Source organism: Lytechinus variegatus, chromosome 11, assembly GCF_018143015.1.
Source record: "Lytechinus variegatus isolate NC3 chromosome 11, Lvar_3.0, whole genome shotgun sequence".
NCBI classification, from domain to species: Eukaryota; Metazoa; Echinodermata; class Echinoidea; order Temnopleuroida; family Toxopneustidae; genus Lytechinus; species Lytechinus variegatus.
The window spans coordinates 23,608,128-23,629,375 of NC_054750.1; the positions used below are offsets into that span (position 1 = coordinate 23,608,128).

Genomic DNA, 21,248 nt, shown 5'->3' on the forward strand with positions numbered 1-21,248 from the left:
TCAGTCAAGAACTTGGCTTCGTGTTACAGGGACAGGTCCAGGGGGACATTATATGAGCAAGATGAGAAGGGCTCAATGCTGGTACCAGCAATATTATTTTACAGTCTGATGCAGTAAACAGGGCTTTGTATTAAAACCAAAGAATATAAAGTAGACTTGTTGATTTTGATGGACTCTGATGAATACCTTCAAGCTTTCATATGTCACATTGAAAAGGAACGTAAACCCCGATACAGGTGATCCTTTATTTTGGTAGCTGACATGACCCAAATTTCATACGTGTAGCTTTAGCTCCCCGAGAGAAATGGCCACAAGTCGAGTGAGTGTAAAGTTGCTTTACACTCACTGACAGCCAAGTTATGAAACACCCAACAGGCAATGCAACAGATTAAGAAGCTGCATAGGGGCCCTGTTCATTACATAAGATCACTACAAAATATGATACACTTGTACTGGGTGATGGAATCTTTTTATTAGCTGTTATTTTTTTTTACGCAATGACCATTTCTGGTCTATGACAGTAACAACACAAAGATTATCACTGATGGTGGATTCATAAACTCACAAATTTTATGAAAACACAAGCTTATTCAATATATACATCATGTTTTATCTTTTATCATAAATCACCATAAAAAACGAATACAACAAACAGCTGAAAATCTGTCATTCTTCTGCGGCAATCTTATAATGTGCATGTACCTATCAAAGTACAATTGCTTTGCAATTACATACAATGGAATAAATAGCTATGAAAATTTACACAAATATATATCTGAGATTATTCCGAGTACGATAAAAAAGTAAAGAATGTGTCGATCACAGTTCACACAGAGGCAATACATAATTCTTTTGAAGAAGTTCATTTCACTCACAATTTCGAGGTCGAAGTTCACTGCAGTATGAAAGAGTTGTGTTCAATTCATCGGAATACAGTATGTTTACAAATTTTAAAAAAAAAATCGATTCACAGTTTAATAGTATAGCATTTGATAAGAGTGTTGTTTCAGGAGTTAATACCCTTGATATATTTTGGTCAAATTTGTTCACACTGAACCTGCCAGTGGGCGAATCTCTAGTTTGGAGTTAAAAAGTGTTGTTGGTGTTGAGGAAGCACTAGCACTAGCCTTAACACCAAACGTAACATGATGCAAAATTACATATATCATTAGAGGAGATATACCCCAGTTTCAAACCATGAAAAACCTAAATCATCCCAGTCCGGTTATTTAAGTATCTAAACATGTGTTCCTTGACCTCGATGGGTCTGATAAGAACTGAACTGCAGTGACAGAAGTGGGCCCACACACAAAACTCTGCACGGCTCGCCAGCGCATGCCGTCATTTTTCTCTCTTTAATACTTTATTTCGGCGTTGACTTCCTTCATTCGAAATTGAAAACAAGTTTACATTTGATTTGTAAAGAAGATATTCCTTTGGAAACTTGATTGAATATCAAATACAATAATTTCATTCCGAAGGGCCTACTACAGGCAGAGCGGCTCTTACGTAATTTCACAGCTGCTGTTTATCGCCTAACCCTGGCTCAACGCTCAGGCTTGCCTGCGGAGGTGAAATGTTACATAAGAGGGATTACTGGGCAATACAGGGTTGATAGCGCTTGGAATAAAATATCTTGGATCCTCTGAGGCTTTCCAAAACGGGTATAAAACCGTAGTTCTGATCTGAGCAGTGGTCGTCTGACCCAAATGCGGGTTTGACATAATGGTAAAGCTGGTATTGTGACTGATTGAACTTGGTATTGAGCTATTAATAATATAAGTGGTATTATTTTCATATTTATTATTTTCACCCTAAATTGGTAATGACGCGAGAGTTGTCAGCACAATTCACAATCTCGACACCAAAAATGAGCTTGAAATAGCCCGGTGAATTGAAGCTGACCTGGCAATACAAAAATTATTTCATACTCCAAGTATTTTTGAATCTCTGGCACAATTAAACACTGTTATCACAGAACATGCCATCAGCGTTTGTTGTGCACAGCTATATAATAATTTCCACCCTTAAATCATACAATTATTTTTTAGATTGATTGTCTTTCCCATACCACACTTTATAAAGGCTCCACAAGAGATTTTGAGTCGACGATAAAGTGTTGCAAACAGAAAGCTAGAACTTTAAAACACCGATTTTGAGAGAAATGACCAAGCAGAAAGGTGTAACCCGATCTCAAGTCTTTCTGATAGTGAATGGGTGATTTCGAGTCCGGGGTTGGCCTTGGTGTTGAAATTTGGATTGCTTTCCCTTACTCAAAAAACCTATTCAGAGTTTGTAAAACTGATCCAGATCACATTATTGACATCTCAACGACGAGTGCGTGACATTTCTGTACCATCCACATTTTCTGTTTGGTGTTTACTATAATCATGTAAAAATTGACCTAACAACAACACCAAAAACTCAACACTGAACCTGAAATCAACCAATATAGTGTGCTTCATAGACACATGGTGAAGTGTTATTTTGCTTTTATTTTAGGCAACGACAAGTCTAATGAGTTAAAGCTTTACGGTTTCTACAATCTGTAATGTTGCTGAATATGTTAATACTAGAAATCTCAAAATAGCTCCAAAGTGAGTTACAACCTTCTGAATGTCAAATGTTCAAGATGCTTAATTCATAACTGTGGCTTGATTCGATTCATTCCTGTGATCGGCTGATTGGACTACGGAAAAGGTTCTTCTCAAAGCCCTGACTCTTGGAATACTCTTGTCACTTCTCCAAAGACCTGGATAATGTAAACAAGAGATTAACATAACAATAGATGGGTTGAGAAGGAGCCTAGGTAGTACCTTTGAGAATAAAGAGATTGAATTTATTGGAACAGGGTTAATTAACCAACATCATTGTTTTGATACACCCATAGCATTTCCCCACCATGCAGTATCATAGATTGGGGGAAAGAGAGTAATGACAGAGGCATACAATGCTATACTATGCTATGTAAATACATCCATAGACTCCTCTTTAGCCATGGAAGTAAAATAGTTTGTTTGATAAGGTAGAATGTGAGAAAATCATATTGGTGATTACAACGAAGGAAGACTCACAAAAAGATCTTATCATCCAGAAAGAAGGACAAAGGAACCAGTAGGCCTGGGACTTTCTGGTATTTTTCTCTTCGGTAACCGTGGTAATTTTCGGGCGGGTACCCGAAAATCATGTCGCTCGAAATATGTCTGGTTAAAAATCCCCATAGGTGACGTCATCAAGCCAATTTATGAATGAAAATACAGTAAGCATGCGCATTGCAAGCCTCCCGTGCCCCACGCAGTATTCCATCGAAACAAGTCTGCAATACTCTGTCACCTCCCCGGGTCACCTCGTACCAAAATCGACCTAGAATTCCACTTTTCTATATTTCATATGAATTATAAAACGTATTTTCAGAGGATCTGCTTTCTCATCGATACCGCACAAGTAAGCAAATTTTCATTACTTCTTGCTTTTCCGTCAAAATCTTACGAAGTAGCGTCGATATTACATCGTGTTCGTGAGTTTGTAGAATCTATCGCTACGTGAACAAAGTCAATTGATTTCCGGGTTTCGGAGCGTCAAATGCGCCAGCCAATCACGATCGTGTTACCATTTTCGGTTTATGATGAACTGAAAATGGTATCAAGAACGTGATTGGCTGGCGCCTCGTATGCTCCGAAACCCGGAAATCAATTGACTTTGTTCACGTAGCGATAGATTCTACAAACTCGCAAACACGATGCAATATCAACGCTACTTCGTAAGATTTTGACGGAAAAGCAAGAAGTAATAAAATTTGCTTACCTGTGTGGTATCGGTGAGAAAATAGATCCTCTGAGAATACCTTTCATAATTCATATGAAATAAAGGAAAGTGGAATGCTAGGTCGATTTTGGTACGAGGTGACAGACTATTGCAGACTTGTTTTGACGGACTGAGGCTTGCAATGCGCATGCTTACTATATTTTCATTCATAAATTGACTTGCGTCGCAGTGGCTGGATGACGTCACTGCGCTGCAAAAGAAACATGGCGACGATTGAACGATCTCAGTCACATCATCATCACTTGAAAAAAATAGTATATTTATGGATATTTCGAGGGTAATTGGTGAGATTCAAAATGAGACTTGTGTACTTTGTGACGAGTTACAATCATGTCTTACACAACGTAATACAAATCAAATGTACGTTATACCAGGTATACTGGTGAGCAATTTTCGGGTATCGGGTATTGATTTTTCTACCCGGGTACCCGAGGCTTCCGGGCGGGACCCGAGTACCCGGGTTTTAGTCCCAGCCCTAGGAACCAGGCATCAAATGGTAATGAGAATTGATTTGGTGCTTTAATTTTTTGATGGGCGTTTTAGAAAGCTACATGTACCAGTACTCAGGAATTTCTGCACAAGTTTACGCACACAATACACACAGCAAGATCGTCCCCTCCAAACGTCCTAAATATGCATTCCCTCTTTGACAATGAAATAAATTCAAATACAGTCACTTGGAACGTTTACTTACGGAATCTGGATCATTCTCAGCTGCAATCTTTTTTACTTTTCCCTGAGCATCATAATGGTCAATGATTGGTTTGGTCGAATTCCAATATGTTAGAAACCTGCAATCACATCAAAACTAAATGTCATAGCAGTTGTGATAGTCACTTGGAAAGTTTAATTACTAACAAACCTGCAATCACATCAAAACTAAATGTCAATAACAGTTTTGATAGTCACTTGGAAAGTTTGATTACTTACAAACCTGCAATCACATCAAAACTAAATGTCAAAACCAATTGTGATAGCGATCCAAACATAAATTTGAACAGAATCCAATAAAATGACCATCCAAGTGTTTGTGTGTAGTGTGTGAATACAACATACAGTGTATGTACTGAATGATTCTGGTAGTTAACAAATAATTGCCGACAAATTAGCAAAATAAGAATGGCTTTCCTACCAGGTTTCAGGTCTGTTTTGAAGTGATAATAGGGTATTTTTAGCAATTACCTCACAGAAGCTCCCTATAACGCAGAGAATCTTTTGCCAAAAGCCCTTCAGTCTTTGTCGAAAATCAGTGAATCAAAACAGTAGTGTCATCATGGACTCGGGACACACACATATTTGCACATTTTTGTTCGGCCCGATTCTCAAGACGATGAGAAGTCCCGGCGAGCATTTCATCAACATTTTTGTCTGACAAGTTCTCAGATCTGACAACTTCCTTGATTGTGATTGGCTGAAAGGCACTGTTACTATGGTAATTGTCGGATAAAACATGACTTGTCGGATAAAATCCTTTCATGAAATGCTCCCCTGGTCCACCAACTCTCTACAATGACCTCTAATCTAGTTGTAGTGATTTTGCAGGCATTTTCAATAGATACTGAATGCCGCAGGAAGCATCTGCGATTTGGATACTATTATAGAATGTGTATCATGCTTAAGTAATTACCAGCACATGGCCAGCCATGTATCCAGTAAATTTGCCATGCGTCCGGTAATTACTTATGCATGGCTAGTCATGCATTTATTCATTTTTTTATGCATGATTGTAAAAATATTGATTTTAGCAAAAAAAATTCACCATTCTATGAAACAAACGATACATAGGTTTGTCTGTGAATTGGTAGGACTAGTGAACATGCAGTTACTATGGAAACTAATCTGAACAATTTCCCCCAAAACTACCTATGCATTCACATCTGAGCATCATTTGTATATTAAGAAACAGTCCCACATCTCTAAGTGATATTCATTGTGCTCACTTTTTAGCTGAAGTTTCATGATTTCGCAAAAGCTACATGTAGATTTGTGTATACCTGTAGACCTATTCTATGATGGTATAAGTATAGCCCTTGACTTTCAACACCTTTTCATGAAATCATTATAGCTTTTAAAGATCATAATGTGACAATAAAAAATTAAAAATAACAACAAATCAGAGATATTCTCATTTCATTAGATGATATGAATATTTTGGACAGAAGGCAGGGATTATTTTGGCTATGTCATTTTATAAATCAGAAGTTAACAGAACGAAACTCATTTGGATCTAATTCTTGATCTAAATCTATGTAATGTTGAATATTTAAAGCAGAAATAATTCTAGTTGAAAATATTAACGTTAATTTGATTGAATCAAAATATAAACTTAATACAGAGATGCCAAACTTAGAAAAATAATTGGCATTTTTTGTGGGATTAGAGGTATCTCAGGGTCGAAACACTCTTTTAAACTTTTCTGCAATAAACATGTAAATTTGTAATCCTTTGTATGGGAAAAACTAGTATTCTTCATAAAACCTGTGGTATTTTATTTTCTAAAAAAATCAGTATAATATTAGGCAAAAAGGGAACAGTAGTGGACTCTGGTAAAATTGAAGCTGGATGCCATTTTTACTGCTATGTCATTCACATGTATATAACTTCAAAATGCAAATGTAGAAGTTTTCTTTCAAAGCCATTTCTTTATTTAGGAATGAAACACAAATTCTCAAAACAAAGAGGTTTGTATTTTTTTACAATGGCCTGATAAAGTTACCTTGAAGGCCATGCCTGTTCATCATAAGGGGTATTAAGGCCACCGCACACCTTACGACTGTTCGCGATCCGATTTTGGAACAAATCGCATTTTGCTCATTTTCTGAAAATGTCAATGGAACATAATCATTTTATTTGAGGTTAATATTAATTGAAAGAATACTAGTATAACCATTTTGAATGATTACAAGCCTTTATTTTGGAGTAAAAGCCAAATCAGTTTCGAATCGTAGCCAATTGTTAGACTGCTATGACGTCATTACAACTAGATATTAAATTTGCTTTTAAGGATGATAGCATAGTCACAGATTTGAAAATAGGTATTCGTACGATGATTTCGAACATTACACAGTAAGATATTTCAAGTCTCAATATCAGCATCGCATTCTACTACGTTTTATTCCAAAATTGAGTCGCAGACCAATCGTAAGGTGTGCGGTCGCATTTATACATATACACTGTACAGTTGAATGAATGGTGTGGCAGGGGTAGGGAGGTCCCAGGGGACCCATTCAAAAACCCATGGTAAAAGGCAATATTGAAAGTTTACACTGAGAGCACAGGACATTTTTACGAGATTGCATTAAAAAACTGAATTTCTCTTTACCTTTTTTCGAGACTTTGTACATTATCATCTGATCGTCCACTTGTCTTCCCTCTCTCTAGAATTCTCTGGACACATGTCTGGACAAAAATCAAGAAATATTAAAGCTAGATATCATAAGAATTGCGCATCTTCTCTGTGAATTAAATGTATTTGCTGGCTGCCAACAATACCAATAATAATAATAAAATTAATAATAGTAATAATAATAATGATAAAAATAATAACAATAAACATAATAGTAATTATAATAATAATAATAATAACAGTAGTAATAATAATAATAATAATAATAACAATGTTCATTTATATAGCGCAGATACTATGTGCATATACTAAACTGTGCTTTGATACTTGGTATCGTATTATTACCCTGGCAGTAGCTATGCTGTTAATAAAAATAATGTGACATTGAAACTCCTATAAATCTATACGGCATCGGGTTGACAATATAGTGGAATTCAGAATGCAAAACTAGCTCAAGTGATAACACATTGTAAACAGCCAGTCACTGAAACCCGCACTTCTATACCAGCCATCCAACACATATACATGTACATGCACATTGTACAACATCAAATGCACATCCTTGTATCATATCACTTTGAGCCTTCAAAAGCATTGCTGAATGATATAAAGTTGGGATTGTTTTGTTTCTTGATTAATACTGTGGATGATTTTATCTGGTAAAAGTATAAAATAATACTGGTTGTGTAAATAAAAAAATACCTCTTTCGAACAATCGAAGAATAAAACAAATTTGAGGTCAACTTTATCCTGCATAACTTCATTCCACCCGGACAGGTTGTCTTCGTTCCTTGGGAATCCATCGATGAGAAATCTCTTGGTGACATTTTCCTCCATACTCTGTACGGGACAAGATAATAAAGAGGGAAATATGAAAGAAGAGGAATGCAGTGTTTAGGAAAGGACAGGAGACAAGAAAGAGGGATAGAGATTGGAGTCAAAAGATAGTGAATGCAGAATAAGGGGTAGAATAAGAAGGGAAATACAAAGGGATTTTTTAAAAAGACAGCGAGAGGGGGGGGGGGCAGAGAGTGATGATCAGAGATTCCAAATTACTGTTGATCAAAATTTTACGATATCAATCATTGAGCCCTTTTCTTTGGACAAACCTACATTCCATTATATATATTACAAATTATACTAAAACTATGAAGCTGTTATCAAGCATACATAAACACGTCTACAAAATATTAAAACAAAAGCTAATTTCACCAATCTGCAAAATAATCCAAGAGTAAAACATTATGCCAAAACTCTTATCTGTACCGCTACTCTCAGAGAGCTTTGCCTTTAACTTAAAAAAAAAAATCAATACTTATAAAGTCAAATAAATACCCCGTCACCTAGAATGAATACTTCCATCTATTTTTTTTAAGCCAGAAAGTAAAAAATCCTTGTAAATTACATTACATGTAAGTTGTTTTTTTATTTGAATCTTGGATTGAGCATGTAAGCATATGAGAAAGTAGTACACGTACAGTACATGTATATACAGACATTGTCGTAAATACATTGTCCTAATCAATCTGAAGTTCAAGAAATTTGATTTGGAACAGCCCTGAAAACTTGATAAATTTGTTAACATAAATTTGAAACAACCTACAATTTGGCAATGCTAAAAAGGGTAAAATTGAATAATATAATTCCTAACTTAGTTACAAGATAATTTGGCAAAAACATCCTGTTTCTCATTCCAAACAATTTCCTATTAATTGAGCTGTGCAAGTTGCACAGTGCTATATCTGGGGCCTGTTTCAACTGCATTGTACATGCATGTACATGTTGGTACATGTGTATAAGAGTTATCGTTTTGACCATATCTCCACAACTACAAAAAAATTTAAAAACATTATAAACTGACAAGACTGATGAAAACAAACTTTAAAGGGATACTTAAAGGGATACTTAAAGGGATACGATCTGAAGTTACATGTTATGTAGATATACAGAGTAAATTTGAATTATCAAATAGCTGAAAGTGTGTCATCAAAATCTTATTGACAAAAATCAAGTTATTGAATATTTATTAAGTTCAGCAATATTTCCGGAAAATGGTCGAGTAAGCCATCGCGAATATAATTGTAATATATGGGCATTGCCTACCCATTCACCTCACCTGGGTAGAGTGCAACACCGTGTGGATAAATTTTTTGCTAGAGGAAAACATGCCATGGCTAGGATTTGAACCTACGACCCTCTGTTTGAAAGGCGAAAGTCAGAAACACTAGAGCATGACATGCTACTGCCTATTAATCACTAAGATGGCACGTTAAATAATATTGTGTGCGTCAACACTATTATGACTTTTTTAAGTCACATTTAACCTCCCAGGTTATTTCAAACTACCTAGTTTTTGTGAAATGATATGGCCCAGAAACCTCTGTACATACCTTTTCCAATAAACCCAATGTGATTTTTACTGGAACAATTTCTCCATTCTTAATATAACTCTCTATGAGCTCGCCGTCCTTTGAACCACTTTGTCTCTCTGCTCTCAAAAGGTCACCTGCTGATAAGTGAACAAAGCCGAATTTCTGTTGAGAACGAAAAATAGAAAGAATGTGAAATGGAAACGACACAAGGTGAACCAGATACATGTCAACTCATTTTCATCATCATCCTCTTCCTGACCACCACCACCACAACCATTGTCACCTTAATCACCATTACAACTATCATCATCATCATCATCATCCCAACCATCATCTTCACCACTGCTACCACTGTCATCATCATCATCAAATGTCCTCCTCCTCCTCATCTTCTTACAATCTTCTCGCACCGAGTTCCTTACCATTGTTTTGACGCTTCATTATCATCAAATCCACTACAAGCATCATCATCACCATCATCATCATCATCATCAAATGTCCTCCTCCTCCTCATTTTCTTACAATCTTCTTGCACCGAGTTCCTTACCGTTCTTTTGATGCTTCATTATCATCAAGTCCACTACAAACATCATAATCATCATCATCATCATCATCAAATGTCCTCCTACTCATCTTCACAATCATCTGGCACTGAGTTCTTTACTGCTGTTTTGACACTTCATTATCATTAAGTCCCCTACAAGCATCATCATCGGCGTCATCATCATCATCATCATCAAGGTCAAGTCCACCTCAGAAAAATGTTAATTTGAATCAATAGAGAACAATCAGACAAGCACAATGCTGGAAATTTCATCAAAATCGGATGTAAAATAAGAAAGTTATGACATTTCAAAGTTACGCTTATTTAAAAAAAAATAGTTATATGAACGAGCCAGTTACATCCAAATGAGAGAGTCGATGATGTCCCTCACTCACTATTTCTTTTGTTTTTTATTGTTTGAATTATACAATATTTCAATTTTTACGAATTTGACGATCAGGACCTCCTTGCCTGAAGCACAAATGTTAAAATGATGGAATTCCACGAGTTCAGGGAGAAATGAAACTTCATTTCTCATGACAATGATGAGAAAATAAAAATATTTCATATTTCATGTAATAAAATACAAAAGAAATAGTGAGTGATGTCATCAGTTCCTCATTTGCATACTGACCGAGATGTGCATATAACTGTTTTGTGAAATGAAGTGTAACTTTAAAATGCCATAACTTTTTTTATTTTAAATCCGATTTGGACATTATGCTTGTTGACTTTTTCTCTTTTTATTAAAATCAAGTTTTTGTTGGGGTGGACTTGTCCTTTACATGTAGCATCATCATCATCGTCGTCTTCGTCGTCCCCCTCATATCCTCCCTGTCATCTGCTTACCTCTACAATCTTCTGACACTGAGTTCCTTTACCGGCCCCTGGTCCCCCTAATACAAAGATCACCGTTGGTTTGACACTAGCCATGACCTGTGGAATGGAGTTCGAGATGGGAGACTGGACAGCCTAAAAAACAAAGACAAAAAAAGAGATAAAAGTGACAAGAATACAATTAAACAAGTCAAAAAATGTGCTGTCACACTACAAGTGGTTGTCACAGGAGAAACCATGAAATGTTAAGTATCCAAAATAAAAGGTGTTGACAGAGAGCACTGGTTACCATGTACGCACTATGCAGGTTAATTCAATATTTCTGTGCTAATGATGAGATCATTCAAGTATGCACCCAATGTATAAATCACACAATGCAAGCACAAGAACAGAGCTCTCTATTAGGGAGTGGACTTTGTTCAGAATCACAAACAAGATAACAAACATCCCCTTGCAGGTAACATTAATCAGAATCAACAATGCAATCTGAATCAACAATGCAATCTGAATGTTTCCAATGCAGACAATTATAAATGGGGAAGTCCCATTTATGGAAACAAGTTTCAATGCAAGGAGAAAAGTGAAAGAAACATTTCAATAAGGTTCTACAGCAAAAATTCATTGAAGAATAATATACATATACATGTACCTGTAGTTGGATTATCATCAATTTGCAATGCCACATGCACATGATTCCCCCATATTACAAAATCTATTCATAACTAATGAGACAAGGCATGGAGAAACCCACAAAAAGTCACTTCACCTTTGACCTTCTGACCTCAAAATCCATAAAATTGCTGGGATTGATGCTACATGTAGTATCATACACACCAAATTACATTATCCTATGTTAAGTTCAACTAAAGTTATCGCGTTAACAAGGACTTCAGCAGGTAATAAAGATGAAAACATGTCACTGTGATCTTGACTTTTTACCTTTCGACCTCAAAATCGAAAGGCTTCCTGGAATCCATGCTAGTATCATACACACAAAATTATATGAGCCTCGGTTAAGTTAAACTGAAGTTATCGGGTTTACAAGGAAAAGTTAACGGACGGACGGACGGACAGACCGACAGATGGAAACCGCTCGTGATACCATAATACGTCCCATCTAGGATGGGCGTATAAAAATCATACGTTAACAGTAAAGGAAATTTTTACAATTTACCAATTTCCAGTTAATATATGGAGACATAAGTTTAATAATACAGAAAGTTGATTTCAAACGTTAAACCTGGTGTGAAAAGTTTTTCTCAAATTTGCCCACTTAAACATGACGAAAAGTCTGACAAACTCTATCATCTACAATGTATGTCTACACTCTGCAGTGTATCTTTATTGTAGACCTACTGTATCCATGCAACATATATTTCACAATGAAATATAATTAAACGTCACACTGTAAATGTACATGTACTTCCTACAGCAATCTAATATTTTTTTACACATCAAACTCAGTATTTGGACTATCAAAAGTATCAGACTTTAGATATGAACAATCCTTGATCCTCTTGAATGCAAATCTACAAGTATATTCTACACTCTGTATTACATGTAGTTGTACTTCCTACATTTCCATGTTTACAATCATTAATAACTCAAAAAAATAATCAATATCAATAACCCTATCTGTACTGGTCATCCAAAAGTGGAAAACACGTTTAGGAATCCTTTTGCTACATGTATCTCAATCTGTATGTAGGCCTACATTGTATTGTGACCAAACTCCAACTCCCACCAGCATAAAAAGGACCACTTTGCACACACGTACATGTACCTCTACAAGTACAAGTTCAAGACAAACATACCATGACAGCAGCCTGCCTCGGTGAAATTCCAATAACATGAATACCGGTACACATAATTCTAAAGTTAGAAGTTCTAACAAAAAAATAAGGCCTACATTTTTTTTTACCTCAATGTCTAAGTTTCTCTCTTGTGGCTCAGATGACCAAAAGTATGATAAAATAGAACCCATGTTTCCACTGCACTGTGACTGTCAGACTAGACTTGAGTTACTTTTCTGTCATAAGTTAATTTGGTATATGAACAAACAGGAACTTGCAGTTACATGTAGGCAACTTGATCAGTGTTGATTTTGTAAATTCCTGTTCCAAAGTCTCCAAACAGTGATAATCTTCAATGTATCCTATCCACAGTATGAAAAGTTTATAAGTCGAGGCAAAGGCTGGTCAATATAAAGAAATATATCCCTGCCTGTCTGGAGTATATTGACTTTATATCCTTGGAGTTGGATTGCCACGTATGACTCTTGAGCTTGACTCACTGCACCTTTATAGAATGCCATCAGCTGGCTAGAGTGAGAGTTCAGATTGTTTGCTCTGTGTGTGTACACACGGAACCCTATGCTCAGGCAGGCTGTCTGGCTGGCCAAACACATGTTACAAACTGGTAGGTCCATGATTGTATACAGTACCCTCACTTGTTGAGATCTTTTATGAATGGGGCTGTAACTGTTGAACCCATAATATACCTGTACATGTATAGTCTGCATGCACAGACCAGGGATATCCCTGCACAGACCCTGATTGACATAAAACAGGTTTAACCCTAAATAGACTGGGCTATTTCGATGCCTAATACCCTTTTTACACACGCTGAAATTTCCTTAACCCCGTACTACTAGTGGGGCTAAATTGCCATTTAGCCCCACCTATAGTACGGGGTTAAGCTTAGCCCACTTTCTTTTTACACAGCATATTTGCAAAGTGGGCTAACCCCGGGGGGGGGGGGGGGGGGGGGGGCACTCAGTATATAATGCATAGTGGGTATGTGCCGCGGAAGAGACCCCCATTTTTACACTCAAATTTCCGTTCCAAGGCATAGCATTTTTGCCTTGTTGAGAAAAAGAACAAAGAAAGCCGCTCCAAGGCATAGCATTTTCTTCTTATCGAGAAAAAAGAAGAGAGAAATCCGCTCCAAAGCTTCGCATATTTTTCGTTACGCCGCTCCGATCGCGTTGAATGAGCTGCAATTTTGGTGAAAAGCGGCCGCAGAGCTCCCCGGCGGAGGCCGCGCTAGCTGCATCATGCACGCATGACCGTTCCGTAGGGATGCATACGCCCTCACACGCTGGCGATCCGTTCCAAGGACCCCCGTTTTCACAAACATTTGTCGTTCCGAAGCCCGTTCCGAGGACCCTCCTTTTTACAATAAGCCCGCTCCAAGGCCCCCATTTTTTGTCTCACCCGCGGCACACCCCCACCACTTTTTTGGTCGAGTGCCCCCCCGGGGGCTAACCCCACCTTTAGTACAGGATTATTTGGCCCTGCAAAAAAGCAGGGTTATCCGAGCAATTGCGGTGCTAAGATGGAAAGTGGGCTATAACCTTAACCCTGTACTATACATGTAGGTGAGGCTAAATGGCAATTTAGCCCCACCTATATAGTACGGGGTTAAGGAAATTTTAGCGTGTGTAAAAAGTGTACGAGTGAAGTACTTGTACTACGAATGATCGACAAATGTAATTAAAGCATGAGCTACCACTAGTCCCGGTTAGCGAGTTTCGTGTGTGAAAAGCAAGTATTCCTTATCCGGGGTTAGCTATAACAATTTGGCATGTGTGAAAAGGAAAAAAAATAGTACGGGGTTAAGGATAGTACAGGGTTAGCAATAGTCCGGGCTAAGAAAATCCTGTGTAAAAAGGGTATAAGAAGACTGGGGGGGCTGATTCAGCCCCCCTTTAATCAGCCCCCCTTTATGATCTCGGCCGTCGATCGCGCGATCGCGACGAAAAATGGCACGTACGTTACCCATGGCATTATCTACAAGAGCATGATCGGTTCATCACGGACGGACATTTGATAGATTTTGAAAGTTTTGAAGGCTTGTAACAAATAAGGAATAAGATGAACAAGGTTCCTTTGTGTTTTATAGTGAAGGGTAGGACATAGTATGCTGAATGATTAAAAAAGTTTGTTGCCATGGTTACCTACAAACACAGGTATCCACTAAATGTGCCATATCACGGACGGACAAGATAGAAATGTGGTTTTTAGAATTTTTGTACATTTTTATTGTTTCTATCTAAACAGCTTTACATGGACCAATTATTGTTAATGCACCTAACACTCGGGTATGTTAGCTTCTATGTTCAGCATATTAAATTCTTAACCAATATCAAACTTCTGAGAGAATTGCAAATATTTTCCATCACGGACGGACATCTCGGACGGACATCACGGACGGACACAATTAAAATACAATGGAAGTACTCTGTAAAAAGTTCTTAGTACTTTTTTTGGTAAACAAATGCAATTGTTTTGATGATTTGTACATATTTTAATAATATTAAACAGTATAAGTTGCTCAATCAAGTTGCTACAACTTCAAACAAGTTGCTGCAACTTGATTTAAGATGTAGCAACTTGATTTCTATGCTAGACGCACAGTATAATCTAGACATACGATTGCTCTTAACACATTTCTTGTCAAAATCGAATGTAAAGAATAGGTGATGTATAATAAAAAAAACGTAAAAAGCCATTGACATGCAGGCAGAAAGGAGCAAATTCACATGACAGTCCTTTTACTTTCAGAAGAATGAGAAGATGTTAGTATTCATAGAGAATTAGCAAGTGAAAAGACTTTAAATGAAAAATTGACATCCTGGTTCTTCCCGCATACATTTTTTACATAGTTTTTGTGGCTCAACTTACCCCAGACGATGGCACAACTTACCCCACAGATGGGGCAAGTTGAGCAATTTGACATCCTTTTTTTCAAAGGTCACAATGACATTCAGCGTGGGGTAGAAAGTTATATATAGGTGAAAAATATTTCCCAAGAATCAAATTTAAAGGTAAGGTACTTATTTCTACAATATTACTAGTCATATCAATTCTAAACGTGCAAAATGCAAAAAGTGTCACAACTTACCCCGCCTTCCCCTATTGTCTTTTTAAAGTGTAGAATACAGGTAGGTTCAAAATCAACAGCTAGTTGATTATTGATCATGTTGATACAAGTATTTTTATGATCATGATGATTTTAGGCATTAATTTTCCAAGAGCAAAGATTTTTTTAGGTCCAAAAACTAAATCTAAAAGATTAACAGGTCGCTGATCCTTATGCTTGTTTGTTGGATCAACACTTGTCAGGGGCTCTCTTTAAATCCATCTTTTGCATATATCAAAGCGGAGACACCCATAACATCAACAGCCCTCATGTATTTAGGCCCTGACCGAATCCAAAATTGAAATTGATATTCCAATCCAAAGCTTAACTTCTAAACACTGCAGTGCAAGCTTTATGCATTTTCACAGTTTACCAGATAAGCGATTTGCTTAAAATTAGCTCCAAAATGGACTTCGAAAAAAGGTATTCATGTAATTTTCACAAACCTATGTTCTGTTAGAAGCATTGTGAATCCATAAGTTTGTACATGGAAAAATTTATTTTTCTGCTTATCAGATTATGCATAGCATTCTACTTCTTCTCCATCACTTTCTGCAAGCTTGAATTGATGAAATCTACAGCTTTGGACTTGTTCTTGCCATACTTTGTTTCCCGCTTTTTTGGCATATACATGTACATGTAGCTTTTCAACTCTATCTGCATTCCAATAATGTTTAACAATTTTCCTGACAACAATATAGCCCCAATAACGGCCAAACAAAGATATCACAAAAATTGTGAAGAGTTGTAGGCTTATTCCATTTGAGTTCTGAATAATTCTCAGAGCCATTTTTCACTGCAATTAGAAGCTAAAATTAAACTCATAATCTGCTCAGCAAAGTTTCTCATTTGCATATATGAATCTTTCCACAAGTATTTCACTCGTCCGTCCGTGATGAAATTAATGTCCGTCCGTGATCATTTTTCATTGATTTATTATATGCATAAAATGTATGGATTTTAGCTATGTTCAAATAAAATGATGAACAGTGTCCAGTGAAATACTTCTACACACTTTTATTTCTGTTTCTATTCTGATAAAGAATAAAAAGCTGAATCCATAGACATTATCCTAATAAAAATGATCACGGACGGACATTAATTTCATCACGGACGGACGGAAATGTTAACATCTACAAGGAAAGTTTACTTCCCATATTTTTTTCCTACTAATTTATGTTTGATGATAGATTAATGTTCAGAGTGCAAGACCATTAAAAAAAATTGGAGTAACTTTGAAAACAATAAAACTAGAGTGAAATGAATTTGAGTGAATTAACTTTGTCCGTCCGTGATCAAATTAATGTCCGTCCGTGATCATTTTTGACTGAGTTTATGATATGGATAAAATGTATGGATTTTAGCCATGTTCAAATAAAATGATGTACAGTGTTTAGAGAGATACCTCTAAACCTTTTTATTTTTTATTTCTACTCTGATAAAGAATAAAAAAACTTTTCATCTTTTTTTCCATCACGGACGGAAATTTCAAAATGGAAATGTTAACACCTACCAAAAAAAATTACTTCCCAATATTTCTTTTATACTATATTATGTCTGATAATAGAGAAATGTTCAGAGTGCAAGAACATCCAAACCAAATTAGAGTAACTTTAAAAACAATAAAACTAGAGTGAATTTAATTTGAGTAGAAATGTCCGTCCGTGATGAGAGGTAGCAGCACCCCCATGAATAAAATGGACTATTCCGGTACTTTCGGAATCATCAATCTTCATGAAACTTAGTTTTTTGAAACCTGAGATATCAAAGATTATTCTAAAAGCAAATTTGATAAAAGTACCTTAAAAAAATGTTTCACCTCAATGCGAACCCTTAACCGATCATGCTCACAAAACTATAATATCAAATTCTGTGAAAAACCTCATTGCTCATTAATTATGCTAATTTATGAGTAAAATCATTAGTTTGCTCTAATTAATAAAATAATGCCTCTAAAATGCTAATTTTTGTTTCACATACTCTAGATAGGCATCTGATCATATCTGTTTTTAAAAAAATTCAACATCACATTTATTTTCTTATGTATTCTATTGTTTTCTAAATGTCTTTTATGTATTTCTTTGTTTTCAGACTTTTTGTTTTTATTGTTTTTTTAATAGAAATTGTCGTGGACTTTATTTCTACCATAAAAAAGATAAAATTAGTTGATTTTAAGCAATAAAAGGAAAAATAATAATACATTTATGAATTTTGGCTAAAAACACTATTTGCAATGGATTAGTACACGAACTCATGTTTTTTATGAATTTGGGGTCTACATGCACTTACGAAATGTTGCGTAATTTTGGAACCGTGTACCCGAGGGTCACAATTTGGGTCTTAAAAGTTGCGCGAGACTTGAAAGTAAAAAGTCAGCGAGCGACGCGGTCAAAAAATTTCAAGTGGCGGATTTATCGCGAAAAATGTTGAGGGGGGGCTGAATCAGCCCCCCAGTTCAATGCTCTTGTTTATTTTACATGTATATCCAGTCTTTTTGAGGAAAAGCTTTACTTGCCTAGACTTTTCTTTCAGGGCTACATGTAGCTAGGTAGCGCAAAAGACATCAAGTGTGTGTTGCAGATTCCAAAGCATTGGAGTGATTTCCGGGGGGGGGGGGGGGGGGGGGGGGTGGATGTACTGTACTGTTACAGAACTAATTTTCAGCTCCGTAGATACTCCGGATGACAAAATTTCCGTTCAGAAGCTACTCTGCCTCGCTCACAAGATCCCTCTTATGATATTTCTGTTTCCCAGCCCTGCCTATATTGTCCAGCGCAAGCACTGCAAAGCTACTTTAGCTGCACGCACAGCTTCATATTCCCTCGAAATCATGCCGCTAGTACAGACACCACGCACGGCTAGCGCTCAGCGCTAGCATGTACCATATACATGTACAGTAGTTGTACCACGATCCTGTTCCGTAGACCCCGTTTTTCACACTCCCCAGTATATTCTAGTCCTCAAGACCCTGTATTTCAACCCTATAGTCAGTTCCTTCTTACACCCCTCATTTCAGGGTCTTGTGAGGCACATCCCCCCCCCCCTGTGAGTACAGAAAAATAAACCAAGCACCTTTATAGGTCAAGTCCACCTTAGAAAAATATTGATTTGAATCAATAGAGAAAAAGGCAAAAGCGATTTTGTGTCTCGCCCACGTATGAAAATAACCAGAAATATTGTGATTCGCGAGGGCATGCAACAGAATTGTATCGAAAATTCTTCATTGTAATATGACTGGGATGGAATAACACGAGCCTTGCACGTAAATTTTAATGTTGACCTGAAAATGACCTTTGACCTTATCATGTGACCTCCGACTGCAGCATAACATGCAGGTCCCCCAAGTCCATCTACCATCCAAGTTTGGTTGAAAAGCACCTTACGGTTGCAGAGTTAGGTAAGGTTGACCCGAAAATGACCTTTGAACTTATCGTGTGACCTCCGACTACAGCATAACATGCAGGTCCCCCATTCCATCTACCATCCAAGTTTGGTTGAAAAGCACCTTACGGTTGCGGAATTAGAAATTATTATTTGTTTGGCGTCACCTGTGCCTGGGAGGCGAAAAGCGAACTGAATCACTATGACCCGCAGGTCTCTCCTCCCGATATAACTGATTGTGGGGAATGCAGGTGGACCACTACACCGGGGTTTCCCCCTACTCTTCGAATGACTGGGATGGAATAACACTTGTCATAAGAGCCTTGCACGTAAATTATAATGTTGACCTGAAAATGACCTTTGACCTTACCATATGACCTCTCACTGCAGCAAAACATGCAGGTCACTTAATTACATCGACCATCCAAGTTTAGTTGAAAAGTGACTTACGGTTGCAGAGTTAGGTGTCATAAGAGAGTCTTGCATACGTAACCTTTAACATTGACCTGAAAATGACCTTTGACCTTATCACATGTGACCTCTGACTGCAGCATAACATGCAGGTCCCACAAGTCCATCCACCATACAAGTTTGGTTGAAAAGCGACTTACGGTTGCGAAGTTAGGTGTCATAAGAGAGTCTTGCATGTAAACTTTAACATTGACCTGAAAATGACCTTTGACCTTATCATGTGACCTACAACTGCAGCATAACATGCAGGTCCCCATAGTCCATCTACCATCCAAGTTTGGTTGAAAAGCGACTTACGGTTGTAGAGTTATGTGTCATTATATTTGTGACGGACGGACGACGGATGACATTTGGATCCCTAAGTCTCGCCTTCACCTCTGGTGGGCGAGACATAAATCAGACAAGCACAATGCTGACAATTTCATCAAAATCGGATAAGAAAGTTATGACATTTCAAAGTTTCGCTTATATTTTAACAAAATAGTTATATGAACGAGCCAGTTACATGCAAATGAGAGAGTCGATGATGTCACTCACTCAGACTCACTATTTCTTTTGTTTTTTATTACATACATATATATACAATATTTCAATTTTTATGAATTTAACGATTAGGACCTCCTTGCCTGCCCTGAAGCACAAAATGTTGAAATAATGGAATTCCACATGTTCAGGGGAGGAATGAAACTTCATTTCACATGACAATGACAAGAAAATTTCATATTTCATATAATAAAATACAAAACAAATAGTGAGTGATGTCATCAGTTCCTCATTTGCGTACCGACCGAGATGTGCATATAACTGTTTTGTGAAATGAAGCGAAAATTTAAAATGCCATAACTTTCTTATTTTACATCCGATTTTGATGAAATTTTCAGTGTTTATGCTTGTTGAATTTTTCTCTTTTTACTCAAATAAAGTTTTTGTTGGGGTGGACTTGTCCTTTATTTTAAAAATTAAAACGTATTGAGCCGTTCTCTCATCTTTTATTAAACAAAAACTATTAAAAAGTATACTGAGAATTGCATCAAAATAGGCCGACATGTATGTACAGTATTTGTTCTGCAAATGATTTTAAATTGCATTAGCAGACTTCTTGCAAACAATAAAGATCACAACATACATGTTTCTTTTCTTTTTAATGAATGGCCTGGAGGCCCAGCAGAGCCTCCATTCCATTTTTTTTTGTTGGCCCGAGTCCTGTACACTACTTGTATAGAAACTTAGTTCAAAATAAATAATAACCATAAACATATTTTACTTAATATAAAATTTTGTCAATCTTTATCAATTTGATGATTTTGGACAATGTTTTGACCACTTGCCAGTTAAATTTGGTATTATTAACTTAAATAGAGAAATACGAGGATTCTATTGTTCAAAATTCATTTTCTACACAAAACACTGAAATTCTCTAATTGGGACTGACATGGGGTCACAAAAGACACAAAAGGTCACATGCACATATGTAGCAGGATAGGTCAAGGAATACTAAATTTTGTAACAATTATTTGTCCCCATTCACATTACTCATGTTACCGTATTA

The 21,248-nt window shown here is 36.8% G+C and overlaps 1 protein-coding gene across 2 annotated transcripts; it reads right to left on the reverse strand.

Moving 5' to 3' along the window:
- Positions 1 to 455: 455 nt before the first annotated feature.
- On the reverse strand, positions 456 to 13,367 carry LOC121423822 (UMP-CMP kinase-like). Of its 2 annotated transcripts, none has more exons than XM_041619320.1 (7): positions 12,846 to 13,367; positions 10,937 to 11,059; positions 9,562 to 9,705; positions 7,874 to 8,011; positions 7,148 to 7,224; positions 4,520 to 4,616; positions 456 to 2,752 (listed from the first exon to the last, which is right to left on the reverse strand). In XM_041619320.1, exons 1-7 carry the CDS (start codon positions 12,906 to 12,908, stop codon positions 2,708 to 2,710), a joined length of 687 nt encoding a protein of 228 aa, XP_041475254.1. In that variant the 5' UTR covers positions 12,909 to 13,367; the 3' UTR covers positions 456 to 2,707. The 2 variants fall into 2 exon arrangements, with proteins under 2 accessions (XP_041475254.1, XP_041475255.1); XM_041619321.1 differs by lacking the exon at positions 12,846 to 13,367 and adding an exon at positions 11,214 to 11,234.
- Positions 13,368 to 21,248: the final 7,881 nt, after the last annotated feature.